The sequence below is a fragment of the Prunus mume genome, linkage group LG6 (genome assembly GCF_029339155.1).
Source record: "Prunus mume cultivar Tortuosa linkage group LG6, ASM2933915v1, whole genome shotgun sequence".
Taxonomy (NCBI): Eukaryota; Viridiplantae; Streptophyta; class Magnoliopsida; order Rosales; family Rosaceae; genus Prunus; species Prunus mume.
Window position 1 is genome coordinate 7,928,433 of NC_142703.1, and position 19,082 is coordinate 7,947,514.

Sequence of the window (19,082 nt, forward strand, 5' to 3'; positions counted from 1 at the left end):
AGGAAGGTGATGGAGCTGACTTTTCCATAAATGCCCCGCATGCTTTATAGGACGTGTCGTTCTCACCGTCTTAATTGCTCCTGTCCGTTCGTGTAATTTTCGCGGGCCTCAAACAGTTTTGATCTGCTGCTGCTCCGTCTCCGTTACCTCCATTTCTTTAGTTTAACACTGACCTTGGGATGAAGCATTATTTATACAACATAGAATTATAAGTGTAGCCTGAAACTATGTAAATACTTCTTCCTTAGTATGGCGTTACATAAATTTTGGTGTAAAGTTTGCAAAAGTCTATGAAGTCCCCAACATTATAAGAAGATAAATACTTGCCATTTTAATGTTACTACCCAATTAATATTCAATGTTTTTAGTTTTGTTAGTGGTACATATATTAATAAGTATGCATTTGAATGTCCTAATCGTTAATGGTTTAATCACTTTGTAATTAGTCAAATCCAAACATTCATCAATGGTCATTCGGAGATCCCTTTAAAAGGATCATATTTAAACATGTCAATGGATTTGATTTTGATATGAATCCGATGTAATTAATAGGAAATGACTTAGGACTTTTCAATCCGATAATTCGATTACAATCCAAATCCATTAATTCGATTATAAATGAATTCAGATATGAATTGTATGTGTAAATGAATAATTTTAGTTTTATAGCACTAAAAATACACTTAAAAAACTAATTTTAAAGATAAAATATTTAATATAAAAAGTTGATAAATACAATAAAAGAATAATGATACTAATGAAAATTTGAATCTTTTTTAGGTATATCTTAAAATAAATTCGATAATAAAATGATATGTTGAATCTCATGAGTAATATATATGGATTGAGAATGTTATCCAATAATTCGAATCCGATAATCCAATTATAAATAGATTATGATTTGGATTAAGGTATATCCGATCTAAACCCTATCCGTTTACATGATTAATATTATTAAAAAATTAGCCAAATATAAAGTGTGGGACAAATTCATTAGCATCATGAACATTCATTGGAAGTGTTTGTTGAAAACAATGTTTCATCTATTATTTGACTAGTACCATCAAATACCAAATAAAGAAAATGTGTCAAATTATGAGACTACATTGCATGATGAGTCCCCACCATAGTTTTTCTATGTTCTGATTAAAGAATGACAATGTACCAAATTTTTGGATGTATTATTATTTATAATAATTTATTATGTATATTAAATCACATGGAAGAATTTATGTTTCGCCACTTTGTTGTTTCAGTCGGTGATAGGTTTACCAGCTAACGAAGGGAACATAACGACACACAGGAAGCCGAGCCGGTCTAATTAAGCCAAATTAATCCCCATGGACAATGGTTAAGCGACGCTTGCTCTTCATGCAAAACAAATACGAATTTAATTACAAAATTAAGTCCATGATTATTCGTTCTCTTTCTTTCTTTGTGGTTTTCACAAGACAGGCGGGACCCAATTTCCCCAAAATCGACGGTCAGTGTTGCCACACGCGAGTAAAGAAAAAGGTGACGGAGAGAGAGATGACAAATGGGCGAGATGCATGAGGCGAGGGGCATGCACTGCAGGGCAAAAGAGCGCATCGAACTCATCGGCGCAAAGTAGCAAACATCGCCAGCCAGCATAGCAAAGCAAACAATAGTACACTACACGCAGCAACACAGACAGAGACCCGAATTAAACGAAAGAGTCTCAGAGAGAGAAAGAGAGGGGAGAGAGAGGGGAGCCAAAAAGAGGCCTGGCAGGTGCAGGTGTACCAAATCACAAACACACACATCTGCAACGCGCCTACATACATTGAACGGTGCCTGCACTGCACTGCAGCCTATCTTTCTCTCTCTCCTCTAGCTCGCTCGCTCTGGTGCACAACAACAACAACGAACGACATCCAGTTTTTGCACTAAACGTTACGACGACATCACGCTGCTCACGCTGCTTGCTCACAGGGGCCTCTTCCAGAGAGAGAAACGCTGAAACGGCCGGGTGTGGAGGTGGGAATTGTGATACTTGCTAGTGGAGAGGACGAGAAAGTGTGAGAGAGAAAAAGAGAGAGAGAGAGAGAGATTAAAGGAAGTTAAGGAAGGCGACACATTAACGCCATTAGGTGGACGCGGTACCTGATTAATTCTTAACGCCTATTTGTCCTGATTCTCCCTCCCTCCCTGAACTTTCCTCTTCTACTTATTCTCACCCTTTTCTAAATTTCTTGCTTTCTTCTTCTTTTTTCTTCATCTTCCGCATATCTTCTTTTTTCTGTTTTGGTTCAGAGGCGGAGAGAATTGATAAATAAATAGACATGGCACCGAGGACGACTGCCGGTGTAGAAGGCTTGGGGCCCACCACCGTCAATATTGCCGAGAGAGAAAGCAGCGGATGTAGCGATGGTTCAGCCTTCCCTGCTGCTGCTAACAAGAATAAACGAGGTGGACGACCTGAACCAGTGACCTCTTGTTTTTCTTATTCATTTATTGTTCATTTTTGTGTTGAACTCTGCTCGGAGAGAAAATTTGTAACTAAGCTCTGTTTTAGTCTTGGATTTTAATTTTTTTCCACAGTAAAATTAGATGCATTGACCATTATTAATTTTTAATGGTGGATTTAAAAACTATTCTATTATTGGGTTACTGATTCAGAAACGAATTCTACAGTGGGCATTTTGATTTTTAAGAGGTAGCTCAAGGCATGTTGCGTCAAATTTTTATGATGAACATCTAGGATCTTCAACTCTCTGTATATTGTGGCCTGTAACAAGTCTCATTTCTGAAATGGGTTCTCAAATTCTTATGGACTTTCACTTTAGCGAGTCCTCATGGTTTGATTTTCACCCCCGCCCAATTTTGCCTCGGTCTGTTCTTATTTTTTCAATTTTGGTGTTAGGTGAGAAAGATGATTCGTACACTAGACTATGGCATGCATGTGCTGGTCCTAATGTTTATGTTCCGCGCCCCGGAGAGAAGGTTTTCTACTTCCCTCAAGGTCACATGGAACAGGTTCTCTTCTCCCTCACCTCCTTCATTACTATTTCTTTTATGGCACTTTTAAGGACTCTGTTTCTTCTGTCTATTAAGCAAATTGTGAAGTTTTCATGCCATCTCTATTTGGTCCTCGGCACACCTTTTAGATGGTCCCTATTCAATCAATCCCTTCAATCTATTTTTGTCTGAGGTCCAAATAGGTAACATCTTTGCCTGTTGATCTAGAGTAGGTCGAGGCATATGCAAACGAAGATGGCAAAATGGAAATGCCAATTTACAATTTGCCTTCCAAGATCCTCTGCAATGTTGTCTGCGTTCTGCTAAAGGTAAATTGCTCCTCTCTCCGTGTGTTTAACAAAATCTGATGGGTATACTCTTTAAATTGTGTCTGGACTAGAAAATTGAATGGCTTACAATTTATGAGAATTTATTAATTTTTAATGACTCATTTGCAGGCTGAAGTTCACACAGATGAAGTGTTTGCTCAAATCACCTTGCTTCCTCTGACTGAGGTTAGCTACTGAGTGCTGAGATGACCTTACTTAGGCCTCATAAGAACTTACAAGAAACTGATATTATTTCTTTTTGATGCCATTAATTTTTTTTGTATGGCTCATAATTTGAAAAGTTTACATTATTTCACATGTTCTGGAATTTTTACATTTGATGATAACAACAACATATGTGTACTGTGTTGGCACCTTGCAGCAAGAACAGCTAAGTTTAGATGAAGAAAATAATCAACCCGTGCCTCAGAGCACCAGTACACGCTCCTTTAGCAAGACACTCACCCCATCTGACACAAGCACTCATGGTGGATTCTCTGTTCCGAAACGACAAGCTGATGAGTGCCTTCCACCTCTGGTTGGTTTTTATTCTGATGGCTTTCCATAACACCCATTACAAAATTTATTGCGCACATCTGCTAAGCAATCAATTAACCAATCCAATGTGATATAAGTTCAGGTTAAGTTTAAACGAGGCATATGGGGATAAATGCCTTCATATATTTGATTTTGGCTTCTCTTGTCACTGTTTCTTGGGACAGATATGAAAATCTTAGAACCTAGTCAACCTAGTAATCTACTACTCTCACTCAAGTGACAAGAACTATGCTCGCATGTTTGGTACTTTGGATTATGCAAGTGTCATAGGAAATCTTGTCTCAGATCTTCACCTTTTGCAATCACCTCTACCTCATAAGATTTATATAAAATGCTAAGGATTAGAAGCCAGTTCCTTCACAAGTTATAGATGTTTTTGCAGGACATGTCTCAGCAACCACCAGTACAAGAACTCATCGCAAGGGACTTGCAGGGATTTGAGTGGCACTTTCGCCATATATTTCGCGGTATCTCCAAATTCAGACACTCTCAAACATCTGACTGTGGAAGTAACTTAAGCATCAGTATTAGTACTTACAGAATCAGAAACGAATGCATGACACTTGAATTTGTTCATTGTGTTCGACATTGCAGTTGTATACTTATGGATGCATTTCTTTGATTATTTCAATATATAGGACACGTTTTTCTTTCAGAAATTTAAAATTCCTCTCATCATGCCTAGGAGAAAAAAGCAATTTGCCATGGTTTTCTGACTCCATGTAATGCATAATGGACCAACCTACAAATAAATGCTCAGTAATATAATTGCATTTACAGTTGCAATTTTATTTCTGATTATCCTTCTTAAGTGTGGCGAACACTTTTAATTCTCATGCATGTTTCTGCCTTAACCTTCTACATTGGATTCATCATATACGACCAATCTTAAATTTATGCTGCATCTCCCACAATGTAGGTCAGCCAAAGAGGCACTTGCTTACCAGTGGTTGGAGTACATTTGTGACTGCAAAAAGACTTGTTGCTGGGGATGCATGTATCTTTGTCAGGTACTCTCTCTCTATCTCTCTCTCTCTCTCTCAAGTTAAATGGTTAATTAATATATGTATTAGTTATCTGTCTTCACTTTTTGTTATCTAATGATTGTAATTCTTGCTTCAGAGGAGAAAATGGAGAGTTACGTGTTGGGATACGCCGTGCGAACAAAAAACAGGACAATGCATCAACTGCTCTCATTTCAGGCCACAGCATGCAACATGGCATACTTGCCAGTGCTTTCCATGCCAATTCTACTGGTACCATGTTTACTGTGTACTATCGTCCATGGTAAGCTATTTGATTCTGTGAGCTAATAGGGTTTATGTTTAATATCAGTGTCACTGGGTATACACATATTCTAAGGTTTTAAGCATGCCATCTTTTATGCATATGCAGGACCAGTCCTGCTGCATTTATAATTCCTTGTGATCAATACATGAAATCAGCAAAAAATGACTACTCTATTGGTATGAGATTCAGAATGTGTTTTGAAGGTGATGAATGTGCAGAGAAAAGGTAATCAAGCCTTGGCTTCTGAGTGCAAGAATGGATGGATAAAAATACCATAGACACTGTTAACAACCTACCTTTTCCCCCTAAAGTGTCACTGTCATGGTGTTTTGACTGAATGTGGTTATTGTATGAACCAGATTGGCGGGTACTATATTAGATATTGAAGATAATGATTGTATCAGGTGGCCCAGTTCAGAATGGAGGTGTCTGAAGGTACCCAAGTTCCTGTTCTAACCATCAAAATCTCAAAATCTTCGAACTGATACATAATTATCTCATTAATTGATCTGTCCATCCAGGTCCAATGGGATGCCTCATCAGATACAAACTTGCATCCTGAAAGGCTTTCTCCTTGGAATATCATGCCTCTCCAACCTAATAAGAGAGCACATGTTCCTGATCTGATATCACCTGGGTTTCCTAACTTGGCCACGAATGGTCAGTAACTCTCATATACCTCCCTGTGGAAAGTTTCTCTAGATTTCAGAAAAAGCTTCCTTCGCAACACAGTTTGAATGATATATCCAATTAAAGTCAAAATTAATCAACTTATCTCTCTTGTTTTCTTCATAGGCTTATTGCCAATTCCAGTTGAGTATACACCTCCAAGACAAAAAAAGGTCTTTCAAGGTCAAGAAATTAGTGACCCACCTGCTCATGAACCGGGTACTCAAAAACCACCATTACTACCGCAGTTCATTCCACCATCAAATCCTGACTGCAACTATACACAATTGGGATTGGAAAACAATCCATTGCATGACCCACTTTTTCAATGTCCTGGCAGTGCAATAGCTCCAAGTCTCACTAACCAATGGCCACCAATATTTAATTTCGGAGTCTTGGACAGTGTCGCGTTTAGAAGAAGCATGTCAGTTCCAAATATCAAATCCTCTGGGTCCCAGGGCTCGAGGGCCTTCAAACCAAGGAGTGAGATTGAAGCGCCCCTTGTCCAACCAAATAGCCGTGGTACAACCATGCTGTTCGGAGTCAATATAGTTACTAGTCACCCGGAGCTCCCTTCACCACAAGTTGTCACTTCTAGTGAACTTTTTAGTCCTTGTTCTATTACTCCAATATCTCAGTCGAGTGTTTCTGAAACTATCCAGATTTCAGAGACATCTAAGAGTGTTTCTGGTGTTCTTTCTGCGAAACAATGCAAGAACTGTTGCTCTGTCACTAACAGGAGCTGCATAAAGGTACATTACATATAAAACTTCTTCTAGGGTGTCTTTTCAAACAAGTTGAAGGAAACATTTATGCTAATTGAATTATCTTTATTGTTTTGCATTCTACATTATTCAATCACCAAACTAGAATTTGATTTCATGCACCTTAAAAGATGTATCTGTGTGTTTAGATAACGAGCAACCTTCCAACTAGTTTCTACAAACTTCCAAAGAGCTGTGTCTGGTGGTGATAATGCTTTGTTGAAGTTATATGGTCAAGCATAGTTACTTGTGATTCAGGTCCCTTGGAAGGCACATGAATAGGCATTCTTATTACTTTCAAGTTGCATTTGTAGGATAATGAATCAATGTGCAGATAATGTTTAACAACTAGTATTTCTTCTTCGCACCTCCTTATAATGGTTGAGTTGATTGCTCAAGCTAACCTTGTCAAAATTTCAACGCTCTTTCAGGTGCTCAAATATGGAGCTCCTGTTGGAAGGTCGGTGGACCTCACACGCTTTGATGGGTATGGTGAACTCATTGCTGAGCTTGACCAGATGTTTGATTTCAAAGGAAGCTTGATCGATGGAAGCAGTGGGTGGCAGGTAACCTATATGGATGATGAAGGAGACATGATGCTGATAGGAGATTACCTGTGGCAGTTAAGAACTAGAACTCATACTGTGACTTAAAGTTTGCCATTTCTGATGTGCTGTACAAAACTGATCTGCTATTGGTCTTTACTAATTTGGTAATCATGTTACATATGCAGTGAATTCCAGTCCATGGTGCAAAAATTGTACATCTGTCCAAAGGAAGAAATCGACAGACTGAATCCAGGCTTGCCAAATGCAACATCCCTCTAATTCTTTGCTGTGAGGTCATTTGTGTTTATCTGTTCATATGAGGGAGTGTGAGACAGAAACAGAGACAGAGACAGGGAGAGATGGTATCGACAAACATGTCTGCATGAATAGCTATGTCCACTTGTGCAAATTTAATCATCTAGTGTAGCTACAGTTTGCACATTATCTAAATTTAGCCAAAAACAGAAGTTTGGTTGGTTGTTCTGAAGGATGCTAGTGTTTTGTGAGAGATTGCTGTCCTGTATAAAATCCAGATATATACACCTGTTCTGGTAGAATTATGGACCTGGGCAGTGGGCATGAATCATGATAGATACTTTCACAGTATATTATATTGGATAGTTGTTCTTTATTCAGTGTATTATATTGGATAGTTATAACTTATATTTATATGCAAAAGCATTTCCAGTTTCGAATTTGTTTTGCATATTGAGCTATAATGTGTGGGTTTTTTGGGCCTATTTATATGGTTTGGGCCCGAGCACCTTGGTTATCCCGAAAAAAAAAAAGAAAAAAAAAGTGAGAGCAGCTTGTGCCTCGGAGGCTCAGCCTATCTCGACTCTCATCTGCGAATTTCCAGGCACACGCACCCTTCATATATTTCCCGCCACCAAACCATTTTCTCTCATCAAAGAAAATCTAGCAGAGAAAAGAAAGTAACCATGAAATCTTTGTATCCAATTAGACCAATTACAGCCGTCCCAAAGTTTAATTCTACCTCTTACTCCAAAATTTCTGCTATCACCAGTGTTTCTACCCCTACGCTCAATTTCTGGGTTTCATCACCACATCCAATTCGCTCACTGAATGATTTTCCCAAGCCACACCCACACACTGCTCTAAGATCTCAGTCTCCTTCAAACCCACAAAGCAACGAGCAAGGGAAAGATGAAGTGGAAGAAGAAGAAGACCCAGATGCCCAAGTCCAAGACCTTGTGGTCCCAGAGCGTTGGTTGGTCCCTTCCAAGGCCTTGGAGGTATAATTTTCTCTTAATTTACAGAAACTAAATTTAAGCTGTTTTTGGATTTGATTGTTTTGATTGAATGATATCTATTTGTCTATCCAGGAATCAGAGTGGCTAAGGGTTACTTTGCATAAGTGGTTGGATGATGAGTATTGCCCAGAAGCCACCAATTTTGAAATCAGCAAGATTGCTGCTCAATCATACTACAAATCTTTGCTGGGAAAACAGACTGACTTGGGTGAGATTTTGCTGAAGATGGCTATAGAATTGGAATCTATTTCCTACCAGGAAAGCTTCCATGGGGCATTCTCATCCGCCAACGCAGCAGTAAATTTGATTGCCCAACGGATAGAGCAGTCCTGATTTTAACTCAAACCAGTTGATGAAGGTTTTCACTTTTCACTTTTCATTTCACCAAATTAGTAATTTATCGTCTCCTGCATTTCCTATGTAAAAACAGTAAGTTTTCATAAATCAATCTTGCGTGAAAAGGCCTTCATCTTTCGAATCAATGTCTTCTCATCTCATATGTCTTTGCATAGTGAGTCAGTGACAACTGATAATGAATGTTTAATGCACCTGATCTGGTGCAGGAAATTCCAAAGTCTTGAAAGATGTAAAACCTCCATCTACCACCAAATTATGCCCACTAACATATTTAGCGTCATCTGAAGCTAGATAAAGTGCAGCATTAGCAATGTCGTTGGGTTCACAATTTGTACCCTCCAAGACGCCGGCATTCTGTGTTATTTCTATTAGACGCTGAATATCGATTCCCGGGAAAATCCGACTCATTTCTTCAAGTACAAATGGGGTTGGAATGGCAAATGGCGATATACAATTGACCCGAATTCCATGCTTGCTTAGCTCTGCAGCCAGCGACTTAACAATGCCTATGACAGCAAACTTGGATACCGAATAGGTGTGCTGTGCGAGTCCTCCCATTAGTCCCGTGACACTGGCTGTGCATAGAATGGAGCCAGTTTTGCGCGGGATCATCACACGTGAAGCATGTTTCATTCCTGCAACGACTCCTCGCACGTTGATGTTCATGACACGATCGAACACTGCCAGGTCGAGGTCCACAATGCTCGGGGGAGTGTTGCAGGCTACCCCTGCATTGGCGTACATAATGTCAAGCTGGCTATGTTTAGAGATGGTGAAATCTACAGCATTGGAAATGTCGGATTCGTTTGAGACATCACAGGCGATGAAGGTCGCATTGGGACCGAGCTCGTTTGCTGTGACCTGGCCAAGCTGCTGTTGGATATCTGCAATGACGACTTTGGCACCATTGGTGATGAATTTGGATGCAGTTGCCTTTCCTATGCCACTTGCTGCTCCGGTGATCAGCGCCACTTTGCCTTCAAGTCTGCTTTGTCACACATAGCAAAGCAAACATGGCCCAAGTCCAAGCATCAGTTGCAGACTTAAAGATGTAGAAACTCTGTGGTATTGTAAAAGAGAGAGAGAGAGAAGAAGAGAAAAGAGAGAAAGGTTTCTCAAGAATTAAGAGATCTGTTATGTCTCATTAATTAACAAAAGAATTAATACAATTACATATATATAGCCTTTCGACTATTTACAAACCAACCACAGAAAACAAACTAATTACATGAGTAACAAACTTATAACAGACTGAACTAATAACCAACCAACTTTAGTTATGAGATATCATCTTCATCTTTACACCCCCTCAAGCCAAACTTGGAAGAATCAAGGATTCCAAGTGAAAGCTTGGACTGCAGAAACTGGAATCTGGTTTTAGACAAGGCTTTGGTATGGATATCTGCAATTTGAGACTGACTGCACACATATTTAACATCAACCAGATGTGCAAGCACTAACTCACGAATATAATGATAATCAATCTCGACATGCTTAGTACGAGCATGAAATACAGGATTAGAGGCAAGAGATATAGCAGAGATATTATCACACCAGAGAGTAGGTTTGTGAGAAATAGGAAAACCAAAGTCTATGAGCACCTTGCAAATCCAAGTAACCTCTGCAGCAGTGTGAGCTAAGGACCTGGTACTCGGCTTCAGAGAGGATCGGGCTCACGGTTGATTGTTTCTTGGCACTCCAGCTAACTAAGTTGGTACCTTAAAAACACATGAACCACCAGGTGGATCTTCGGTCATAAGAACAACCAGCCTAATCGGCATCCGAGTAGGTGATGCAATGAGCTTTTCCAAACAAGAGACCATGAGTAATAGTTCCTTTGAGAAAACGCAATATACGTTTGGTGCTTGCATGTGAATAACGATGAGGTGTATGCATAAACGTGATTTGATTTATCGCAAAGGAAATGTCGAGTCTTGTCCAAGTTAAGTATTGAAGAGCACCGACAAGGATCTGTATTCAGTAGGATTAGCAAGTAATTCCCCCGTGATCTAGCTTGGTAGAGCTAAGTGGAGTGCAATGAGGTTTTGCACAGTCATATTTGATTTACATGCATCAAGCAGATACTTGTTTTGGGAAGAATCGAGTGTCTGTGGTTCGATGAACTTCTAGACCCAGAAAGTAATGCAAGGGACCTAGATCTTTGACAGGAAATAAAGTGCTCAACTTGGCTATGAACTGATTGCAAATGGTAGCATCAGGACCACTTACCAGAATATCATCAACATAGACAAGAACTATAACCAGAGTTGGAGCATGAAGAACAAATAAAGAAGCATCAGAGGATGATTGACTAAATCCCAGAGATAGAAGAGCTTGAAATAATTTGTCAAACCAAACTCTAGGAGCTTGTTTAAGGCCGTAGAGAGATTTTCTGAGCTTGCACACATGAGTAGGCTCTGCTTGGGATCTCAAACCAGGAGGTTGAACCATGAATACATCCTCGTAAGTCACCATGCAGAAAAGCATTGCTGATGTCCAGTTGATTAAGAAACCAGTTAAATTGGACAGCAAAAGATAACAAGAGTCTGATAGTAACGGCTTTGCAATTGGACTAAAAGTTTCTGTGTAGTCAAGACCTTCCTTTTGGTGAAATCCCTTAGCAACGAGCCTTGCCTTATATCTCTCAATGGAGCCATCGATTCTTTTTAATTCGAAAGACCCACTTGCAACCAACCACATTGTGAGAGGGTGAAGGAGGAACAAGTGTCTAAGTGCCAGTAGATAAAAGAGCATTGAATTCATTTTGCATTGCGAGTCGCCAATTTTCAAATTTAAAGGCTTGAAGATAAGTATTGGGAATGTAATCAGTGGAGGAAGGAAGAGGATGTTTGGTAGCAGTGAATGCTCTGGGCTTATGAATACCATTTTTGGATCTAGTAACCATGGGATGCACATTAGAAACAGGAGGAGGCAGGGGAGGCGAAAGCTGAATGATTTGAGAGACAGAGATGCGAGGGCACGATGCTGGTGGAGAAATAGAGTGAGGAGGGACAGCGGGTTGGGAAGAAGATGAGAGAGGTGAGAAGCACAGGACAGAGGGTGGAGATGGAGGCATTGAAAAGTGAAGATTAATAGATGAAGATGGAGAAAGAGACTGGTCAACAGAGGATGGAACTGAAGAAACATCTTTAAATGGAAAAGTATCTTCATCAAATGTAACATGTCGAGAGACATAAATCCGATTAGTTTCCAAATCCAAGCACCGATAACCTTTGTGTTGTAAATTGTAACCCAAGAAGACACATCTCTTACTTTTCCCATCAAGTTTAGATGAAATGTAGGGCTTTAACCACGGATAGCAACTGCACCCAAAAACTTTAAGTTTGGAATAATCGGGAGACTTGCGAAAGACCAACTCCCATGGTGATTTAGTATTTCCTGAGATAGGCAACCTATTGATAAGATAAATGGCAGTGGTAAAAGCTTCAACCCAATAGGAATGAGGAACACTGGATTCAACTAATAAGGTCCGAGCTGTCTCAACAAGATGCCGATGTTTCCTCTCCACACAACCATTTTGTTCTGGTGTGTGTGGACAACTGAGTTGTTGGACAATACCATGAGTATGTAGAAAAACTTTAAACTGTAAACTGGTAAATTCACCCCCAGAATCTGAACGAAGTATCTTGATTTTATTACCAACAATATTCTCAACATAGGCTTTGAAGATTACAAAAGTAGAATACACCTCTGATTTAGTCTTTAAAGGAAAACACCAACTGTACTTGCTAAAGTCATCGACAATGAGAAAATAATATCGAAAACCACTTTGCAAGTGATGAAGCTGGTCCCCACAGATCACAATGTAATAGCTCAAGAGACTGAGAGGTAGATGTAGTGGATGAACTAAATGGGAGTTTGTGATTCTTAGCAATAGCACACTTGGAGCAAAAGAAGTCAACAGATGATGTACCCTTAATAGCAAGCTTAGTACTAGAGATTATTTTGCGAAAGATAGATGAAGAAGGGTGTCCCACCCGTGTACAAAGTTTGACTGAACCCGAGCACCGACGAAAGCGTAAGAGGATCTACAAGATGGAGCAGAGAGAACAGTCTAGCGAGGGTAAAGCCATCTTTAACGGGACCAAAAGCGTCCTCCCGTAGTACGATCCTTTACAACAGATCCATCATAGTCAAGTGTTAAAGCACAATAGTTATCTTTGAGAAATTGGGAAGCAGATAACAAGTTGTGTTTCATTTGAGGAACATGGAGCACATTACTCAAATGAAATTTAGCATGAGAAGAATGCAAAGAAGAAGAGCCAATGTGATGTATAGAGAGACCATTACCATCACCGACATAAACTTTGTCCTCGCCAGTATACGGTGTTGGTGAAGAGATGTTGGCAATATCATTGGTGATGTGAGTTGTGGCGCCAGAATCTAGTAGCCAAGATGGAGAAGGTTTGGAGGTATAGTGTGCACACATGGCTGCAAGTTTTGCAGGAGGAATCTTCCCAGAGAAGTCAGGATTCATGCGATCATAGCAATCAATAGCTTCATGACTAGTAGAGCCACAAATTTGACAAGGAACACGATTACTGCTAAAGGAAGTGTGACGAACACCTGTGGATGACCACGATTGGAAGATGGACCCCTATAAGTGCCTCTGTGTCCACGATTGTTATTGTACCGGCCAGGATTATGATAGTGATTACCTCGATAGGTGTTTCTTCCACGATGAGAAGGGAAACCAAAGGATTGTTGAGATTGTGCAACATATGCTTGAGGCGGTGGAGTTGGAAGAAGAGGCGGTTGAGGAGCAGAGAACGCTGAAAGGACTCAGTGGTGGAAGAAGAGAGCTTCTTGCGACGAGACATTGAAAGCTCCTTGGTGAGAAGAAGGCCATGTAACTCATCGACGTGGAAGAAAGGCGCAACATTACAGAATCAATAAATGATTCAAATTCATCAGGTAAACCAGCAAGAGTAGCCGCAATGAGATCTCGATCGTAAAATAGCGCACCAGCAGCAGAGAGAGAATCAGAAATTTCTTTGAGGTGTTGAAGATAATCTGCCATAGATTGAGCACCTTTTTGAATCGCTTGGAGTTGAGACCGGAGTTGATGGATGCGAGCATCAGAGACACCACCAAAACGTTGTTCAAGCTTGATCCAAAGATCTCGAGCGGAAGAGACACCAACAGTGAAAGGAATAACATCTTAGAGTGTAGAATTTAACCAAATCAACAGATTACGATCTTTTTCATACCAAAGCTCAAAGGTGAATTAACCGATCGATCTGGAAGGAAAGGCGGTGGACATGGCTCAGTACCTTCAACAATGCCAAAAAGTTTGTAGCGCCTGAGAATTGGGGCAAACAGAGCACGCCATGGAAGATAGTTAGATCGCTTGAGCTTAATCGGCACCATGCTTCCAATATTCAATCGTGAGAGAAGCATACGAATTGGACAAGTTAGGGTTTGTCGAAGAATTTAGGGAAAATTCGGAGATGCAGAATCTGACGGAGACGCCATGGCAAATGAAACGATAATTGCAGAAGAAGAACAGCAAGAATCAGAGAAACGAAGCGGAAGAATGGATGGAATTGGCCGTGAGGCAAAAGGCGAATGATACCATGTAGAAACTCTGTGGTATTGTAAAAGAGAGAGAGAGAGAAGAAGAGAAAAGAGAGAAAGGTTTCTCAAGAATTAAGAGATCTGTTATGTCTCATTAATTAACAAAAAAATTAATACAATTACATATATGTAGCCTTTCGACTATTTACAAACCAACCACAGAAAACAAACTAATTACATGAGTAACAAACTTATAACAGACTGAACTAATAACCAACCAACTTTAGTTATGAGATATCATCAGTTGCATCTTTAAAAGAATCCAATCAACAGAAAGGGGAAGCATCTGATAAAATCTAATTAACCCCATATCCATATCCATATCCATTCAAGTTTGCCTACCTCGCAGTCTGGGACGAAAATCCCATCTTGAAGCTTGGAGAAACCACAGGAGCTCTTGAAATGGTAACCTTTTTTCTGTTCAAAACTTCAAACCATTAGCAACTTTTATTCTGAGTTGTATCCAAAGATTAAATCTTATTGAATAGGAAGAGAAAACCTCAGTCCAAAAAAAAAAAAAAAAAAAACCCCAAGAAAACCAAACCAAAAAAAAATCCCAGCACCTTGAAATGATTTCTGTCTGTCTGCATAGATATCAAAATCAAAAGGTAAGACGAGCAAACCTTAATGCAACCCTGAACATGGTTTGTTTTGTTGAAGAAGATGTGGTGGTTCTTGTTTCTTGTTTCTATCGGCCAATTATTGAATATGGTTGGACCGACAAGTAGGATGTAAGAAAGCATCTTACATGGGTGGCAACGTGTGGGCCGTTGCATCAATACTTTTTCTTTTTTTCTTTTTGTCTGAAATTTTGTTTAATGTCAATATAATAGTGTCAAACGTAAGTTTGCACTCACAACAAAATCTGGGGAATCTGTGGTTGGATTGGAGTGGAGGACTATATGACAAATTTTTTTTAAAATTAGTCAACTTTGAAGGATTATTATTGTCGTTAGCCATTCTTGAACAATGTGTATTGAAACTAGTCCATCCCTGTTATAATTTCCAGTTTCAGGGTTAATTCTAGAAATGCACAGCAAAGAAGATAATAACAAAAGTCTGATGAATTGGGGAGATTTGACAGAATCTTGGGTGCATTACAACAATCCAACAGCCGGATTTAGAAATTGAGACATCCCCTCCCAACAACCCCAGCTGCTTCTCCACCCTCCCTTTCCTCTATCAATGGTATACATTCAACTTCAGCTGCTAATGGTGGCCCACCAGGAATCAGGCAAAAGTTACCACTTCCAGTGTAGGTTGCCAGCAGCAACGGGCAAAAGTAGAATTCTCCATTGTGAAAAGCAGCACATTCAATTCTTCAAACTGAAGACAGGGTAACACCACGCCGGTGTGGAATCCATTCATTGGCTCCGCGGTCGAGAACATGCAGCTCATGACAGAAACATTGCGATCTTGACAAGTGGGAGGTGATGAAAATGCTGCAACAGGACCCTGAAGCTCATATAGTTATGAGACTGGGAACTCTGGAAGGTCTATTTTGGCACGAGAGAAGGGGCAAAAGAAGAAGATTGAGCCGCATGACGGTTTGAAAAGAAGCAGCCATCCTTGGTTTGTTGCAAGGCAAGTTGCTCCTTTGAGTTATGGAATGTCAGTGATGGTGTACTTTTTACCAGTTTTACAAATTAGACACTGGCATTGATCAGAATCTTCCTCGTACAGTAGAAACCAGCGTTCATGTGAAGATTCAGTGTGAGCTGAAGCAGGAGCTCGATTAGGCCAAGACGCTCTGCTATGTTTGATAACACTTCAGGACGAATATATAGCCGCGTGGCCATAACCCTTTTTTAATATATATATTTCAATATTATAGCCGCACGGCTATAAGGCGTTAAAAATATTTTTCAATATTATGGCCGCACGGCTATACTCCTGCTATAAAAAAAATGCATTTAAATCATGTAGCCGGCGGCTATACTTCTGATATAAAAAATATATTTAAATAGTATGACCGCACGGCTATACTTCTGGAATAAAATATATATATTTAACACGTATAGCCGTGCGGTCATACTTCTTAAATAAAAATATATATTTAAAGAGCACAGCCGACGGGCGATACTCCTTAAATTAAAAAACAAATTTAAGAAGTATAGCCGTGCGGCTATAAGGAGTATAGTAGACTGCTTTACATAGTAGCGCCGCGCGGCTATACTCGTGTTTGAAGTAACACTTCAGAACCAATATATAGCCGTTGTTGGCCATAACCCTTTTTTATATATGTATTTCAATATTATAGCCGTACGGCTATACGTCTTAAAAATATATTTCAATATTATGAGCCGCACGGCTATACCCATGATATAAAAAAAATGTATTTAAATCGTATAGCCGATCCGGCTATAATTCTGGATATAAAAAATATATTTAAATAGTATCCAGGCTATACGCCTGATATAAAAATATATTTAAATACCACTATTAGCTACCAATAGTATGACCGCATTGATAATCAGGAATATATTTATGATCATCGTATCCGCCATTCATCCCATATAGAATAAACCAAGGTATATAAAGTACTCGTTAAATAAAAAATAAATTTAAGAATTATAGCCGCTGATACCGCTTCAATTAAAAATAAATTTGGAAGAGGCAGTATAGCCGTCGGCTATACCAAGCCTTGCAATTAAAAATAAATTTAAGATAGTATAGCGGATACCACTTCAATTAAAAAATAAATTTAAGGTCGTATAGTAGACTACTTGCATAGTAGCGCCGCACGGCTATGCTCGTGATACGAGTTCAGAACATCCAATTCTGGAAGATCGGACCAGAGTGTACTGCCTTTGACCACTCTTAGCTACCAATAACATTTTGGCATTGATAATCAGGATCTGCTCATGAAATGTGGCTGCTGCATCCCCATCTCATCCCAAGTTATAGGAACATGGAAAACAAGACAGAGCAAGCACAAAAAGGAGAAACAAGACACACTTGAGATCTGTTGGTTTGTCCATTCATGAATCATATTAAGACACCTTATGAACAAGAATTACAAGCAGAAGCAGAGTTATTTCATTAAAGGCATCAAATTAAACAAGAATGTGCGGAGTATTGTTGAATACAATACTCCGTTGGCTCAAGTAGTATATATACTAATGCTTAGTTACCCCTAAACCTAGGTCATGTGTTCGAATTTCTCGTACCCCAATGTTGCTTGTATCGAAAAAGCATATCAAGTTTTAAAGTTCAAATCTAAATGATGATCAGTTTTTGTACTTGTGTTGGCGGATTTTATCTTGAGCTTTTGTTTCGTCAAATTCAAGAACGATACAAGTCTCACAGCTCAGCTGTGATGTATGATGGATTTTGGCATCTTGAGGTCGTTTGGCATTCCAGCATTCAAAGTCGAAAGAATGAGAACACAGCTCAGAACAAAACCCAATAAGGATAAACCAACAGCTTCTAAAAATTCTTTTTGAAATTGATCATGGATTTCTGAGAACAATATATGATAACTTAATCGTACCTTTGAGATTAAGCAAGAAGAAGCGCTTCAAGAATAGACAAAGTCAGTGGAAGAATTACAATCAGAGAGTTCTAATTTCAGTAGCTCACTACAGCTTTGAACTGTCAAAATAAATGAATGAATAAATATAGATGGAACTCCTGAAAGGATAAAATCGTATAAGTGCCCCGGTGTGGGTGGAACTCTTGGAGGTTTTTTAAACGACATCCCGTTTCACATGCCAAAGTGCAAGAAGGAAAAATGCAAAAATAAATCTAAGAACCAGGGGCATTCCGAGAATTGAACTCGGGACCTCTCGCACCCTAAGCGAGAATCATACCACTAGACCAAATGCCCTTTTGATTTACAATGTAAAATTGTAAATATTTCTTTTGGTAATTCAGTCTTGAAGATTGAAGCAAAGTTCAAACCCCGTTAGCCAGCAACAAAAGGAAAAAAAGCTTTAAAATTTTATTTAATAAAAAGGAAAAAAACAAACAAAATGCTTCAGCAACAAAAGAAAAAACTTGAAAACAAAAGGCTTGCCCAGTATTGCAATTTGCAAACTTTGTTTTTGGAAGGATTTGAATCTTGATCATAAACAACCAAATTCTTGTATCATGGTAAATATTATTATAGAATTTGTTACAAATTCATAGGAAGCTTCATGTAAGAAAATTGAAGCAAAACCCAAAGAGTTATGTTATAAGCAAAACCAATTAAGCATTACATCAAAGTGTACCAACAGCAAACTGAAATAAAGACAAGAATGGTACTAGCTAGCTAGGAAAGGAAAGGAAAAAATTAAAGAGCAAAAAGCAGTGGTGAAGCAAATTCACAAGTCTCTTCTTTTGGAGGGACTTGGAAGAATTTTGAGTAGATCCATACCCCTTTGAGTTGACGGCTCTTGGATTCTTCAACACGATCGCCAGAAATGCTCTCACTGTAAACGAAACTGTCAAGGTCACCAGACTTCCTTTGTGTCCCACAAGTAGAAAACGAAACGTCCACGTCATCTGGCAACCCCAGCTTCTTCTTCATGTCAGTGTTCTTGAAATAATTAACTAGCGTAAGCAATGAAATCTGAACAAAAGAAGCGCCACCACAATTACCAACAGCTTCACCTTCAAGACCTTGTTTCTTGAACAAAAGAAGCCATCCTTGGTTCGATGCAAGGCAAGTTGTTCCGTCCAGTTCCGGAAGTCTCACGGAGAACTTCTTACCACTTTCTGTGACCAAATGGC

General features: G+C 39.3%; 3 protein-coding genes and 1 non-coding gene across 10 annotated transcripts; 2 read left to right on the forward strand and 2 right to left on the reverse strand.

The window, feature by feature from the left end:
- Positions 1–1,476: 1,476 nt before the first annotated feature.
- LOC103333854 (auxin response factor 1-like) lies at positions 1,477–7,768 on the forward strand. Of its 5 annotated transcripts, none has more exons than XM_089053729.1 (15): positions 1,477–2,120; positions 2,275–2,430; positions 2,885–2,997; positions 3,213–3,308; positions 3,438–3,494; positions 3,691–3,846; positions 4,249–4,375; positions 4,786–4,876; positions 4,989–5,153; positions 5,262–5,381; positions 5,516–5,591; positions 5,678–5,816; positions 5,952–6,577; positions 7,021–7,211; positions 7,323–7,768. In XM_089053729.1, exons 2-15 carry the CDS (start codon positions 2,304–2,306, stop codon positions 7,414–7,416), a joined length of 2,178 nt encoding a protein of 725 aa, XP_088909855.1. In that variant the 5' UTR covers positions 1,477–2,120; positions 2,275–2,303; the 3' UTR covers positions 7,417–7,768.
- A 219-nt stretch (positions 7,769–7,987) lies between these two features.
- LOC148916009 (plant/protein) lies at positions 7,988–9,036 on the forward strand. 2 transcript variants are annotated; one of them, XM_089054413.1, is made up of 3 exons: positions 7,988–8,393; positions 8,484–8,769; positions 8,975–9,036. In XM_089054413.1, exons 1-2 carry the CDS (start codon positions 8,079–8,081, stop codon positions 8,742–8,744), a joined length of 576 nt encoding a protein of 191 aa, XP_088910539.1. In that variant the 5' UTR covers positions 7,988–8,078; the 3' UTR covers positions 8,745–8,769; positions 8,975–9,036. The 2 variants fall into 2 exon arrangements, with proteins under 2 accessions (XP_088910539.1, XP_088910538.1); XM_089054412.1 differs by lacking the exon at positions 8,975–9,036 and having other exon boundaries at positions 8,484–8,872.
- On the reverse strand, positions 8,883–15,149 carry LOC103333852 (NAD(P)-binding Rossmann-fold superfamily protein). Of its 2 annotated transcripts, none has more exons than XM_008236757.3 (3): positions 14,990–15,149; positions 14,709–14,783; positions 8,883–9,753 (listed from the first exon to the last, which is right to left on the reverse strand). In XM_008236757.3, the coding sequence occupies exons 1-3, from the start codon at positions 15,007–15,009 to the stop codon at positions 8,952–8,954; spliced, it is 897 nt and encodes a 298-aa protein (XP_008234979.2). In that variant the 5' UTR covers positions 15,010–15,149; the 3' UTR covers positions 8,883–8,951. The 2 variants fall into 2 exon arrangements, with proteins under 2 accessions (XP_008234979.2, XP_008234980.2); XM_008236758.3 differs by having other exon boundaries at positions 14,930–15,134.
- A 2,974-nt stretch (positions 15,150–18,123) lies between these two features.
- Positions 18,124–18,195, reverse strand: TRNAP-AGG (transfer RNA proline (anticodon AGG)). The gene has a single exon. It is a non-coding gene; the product is annotated as a tRNA-Pro (tRNA).
- Between the last annotated feature and the right edge of the window lie 887 nt (positions 18,196–19,082).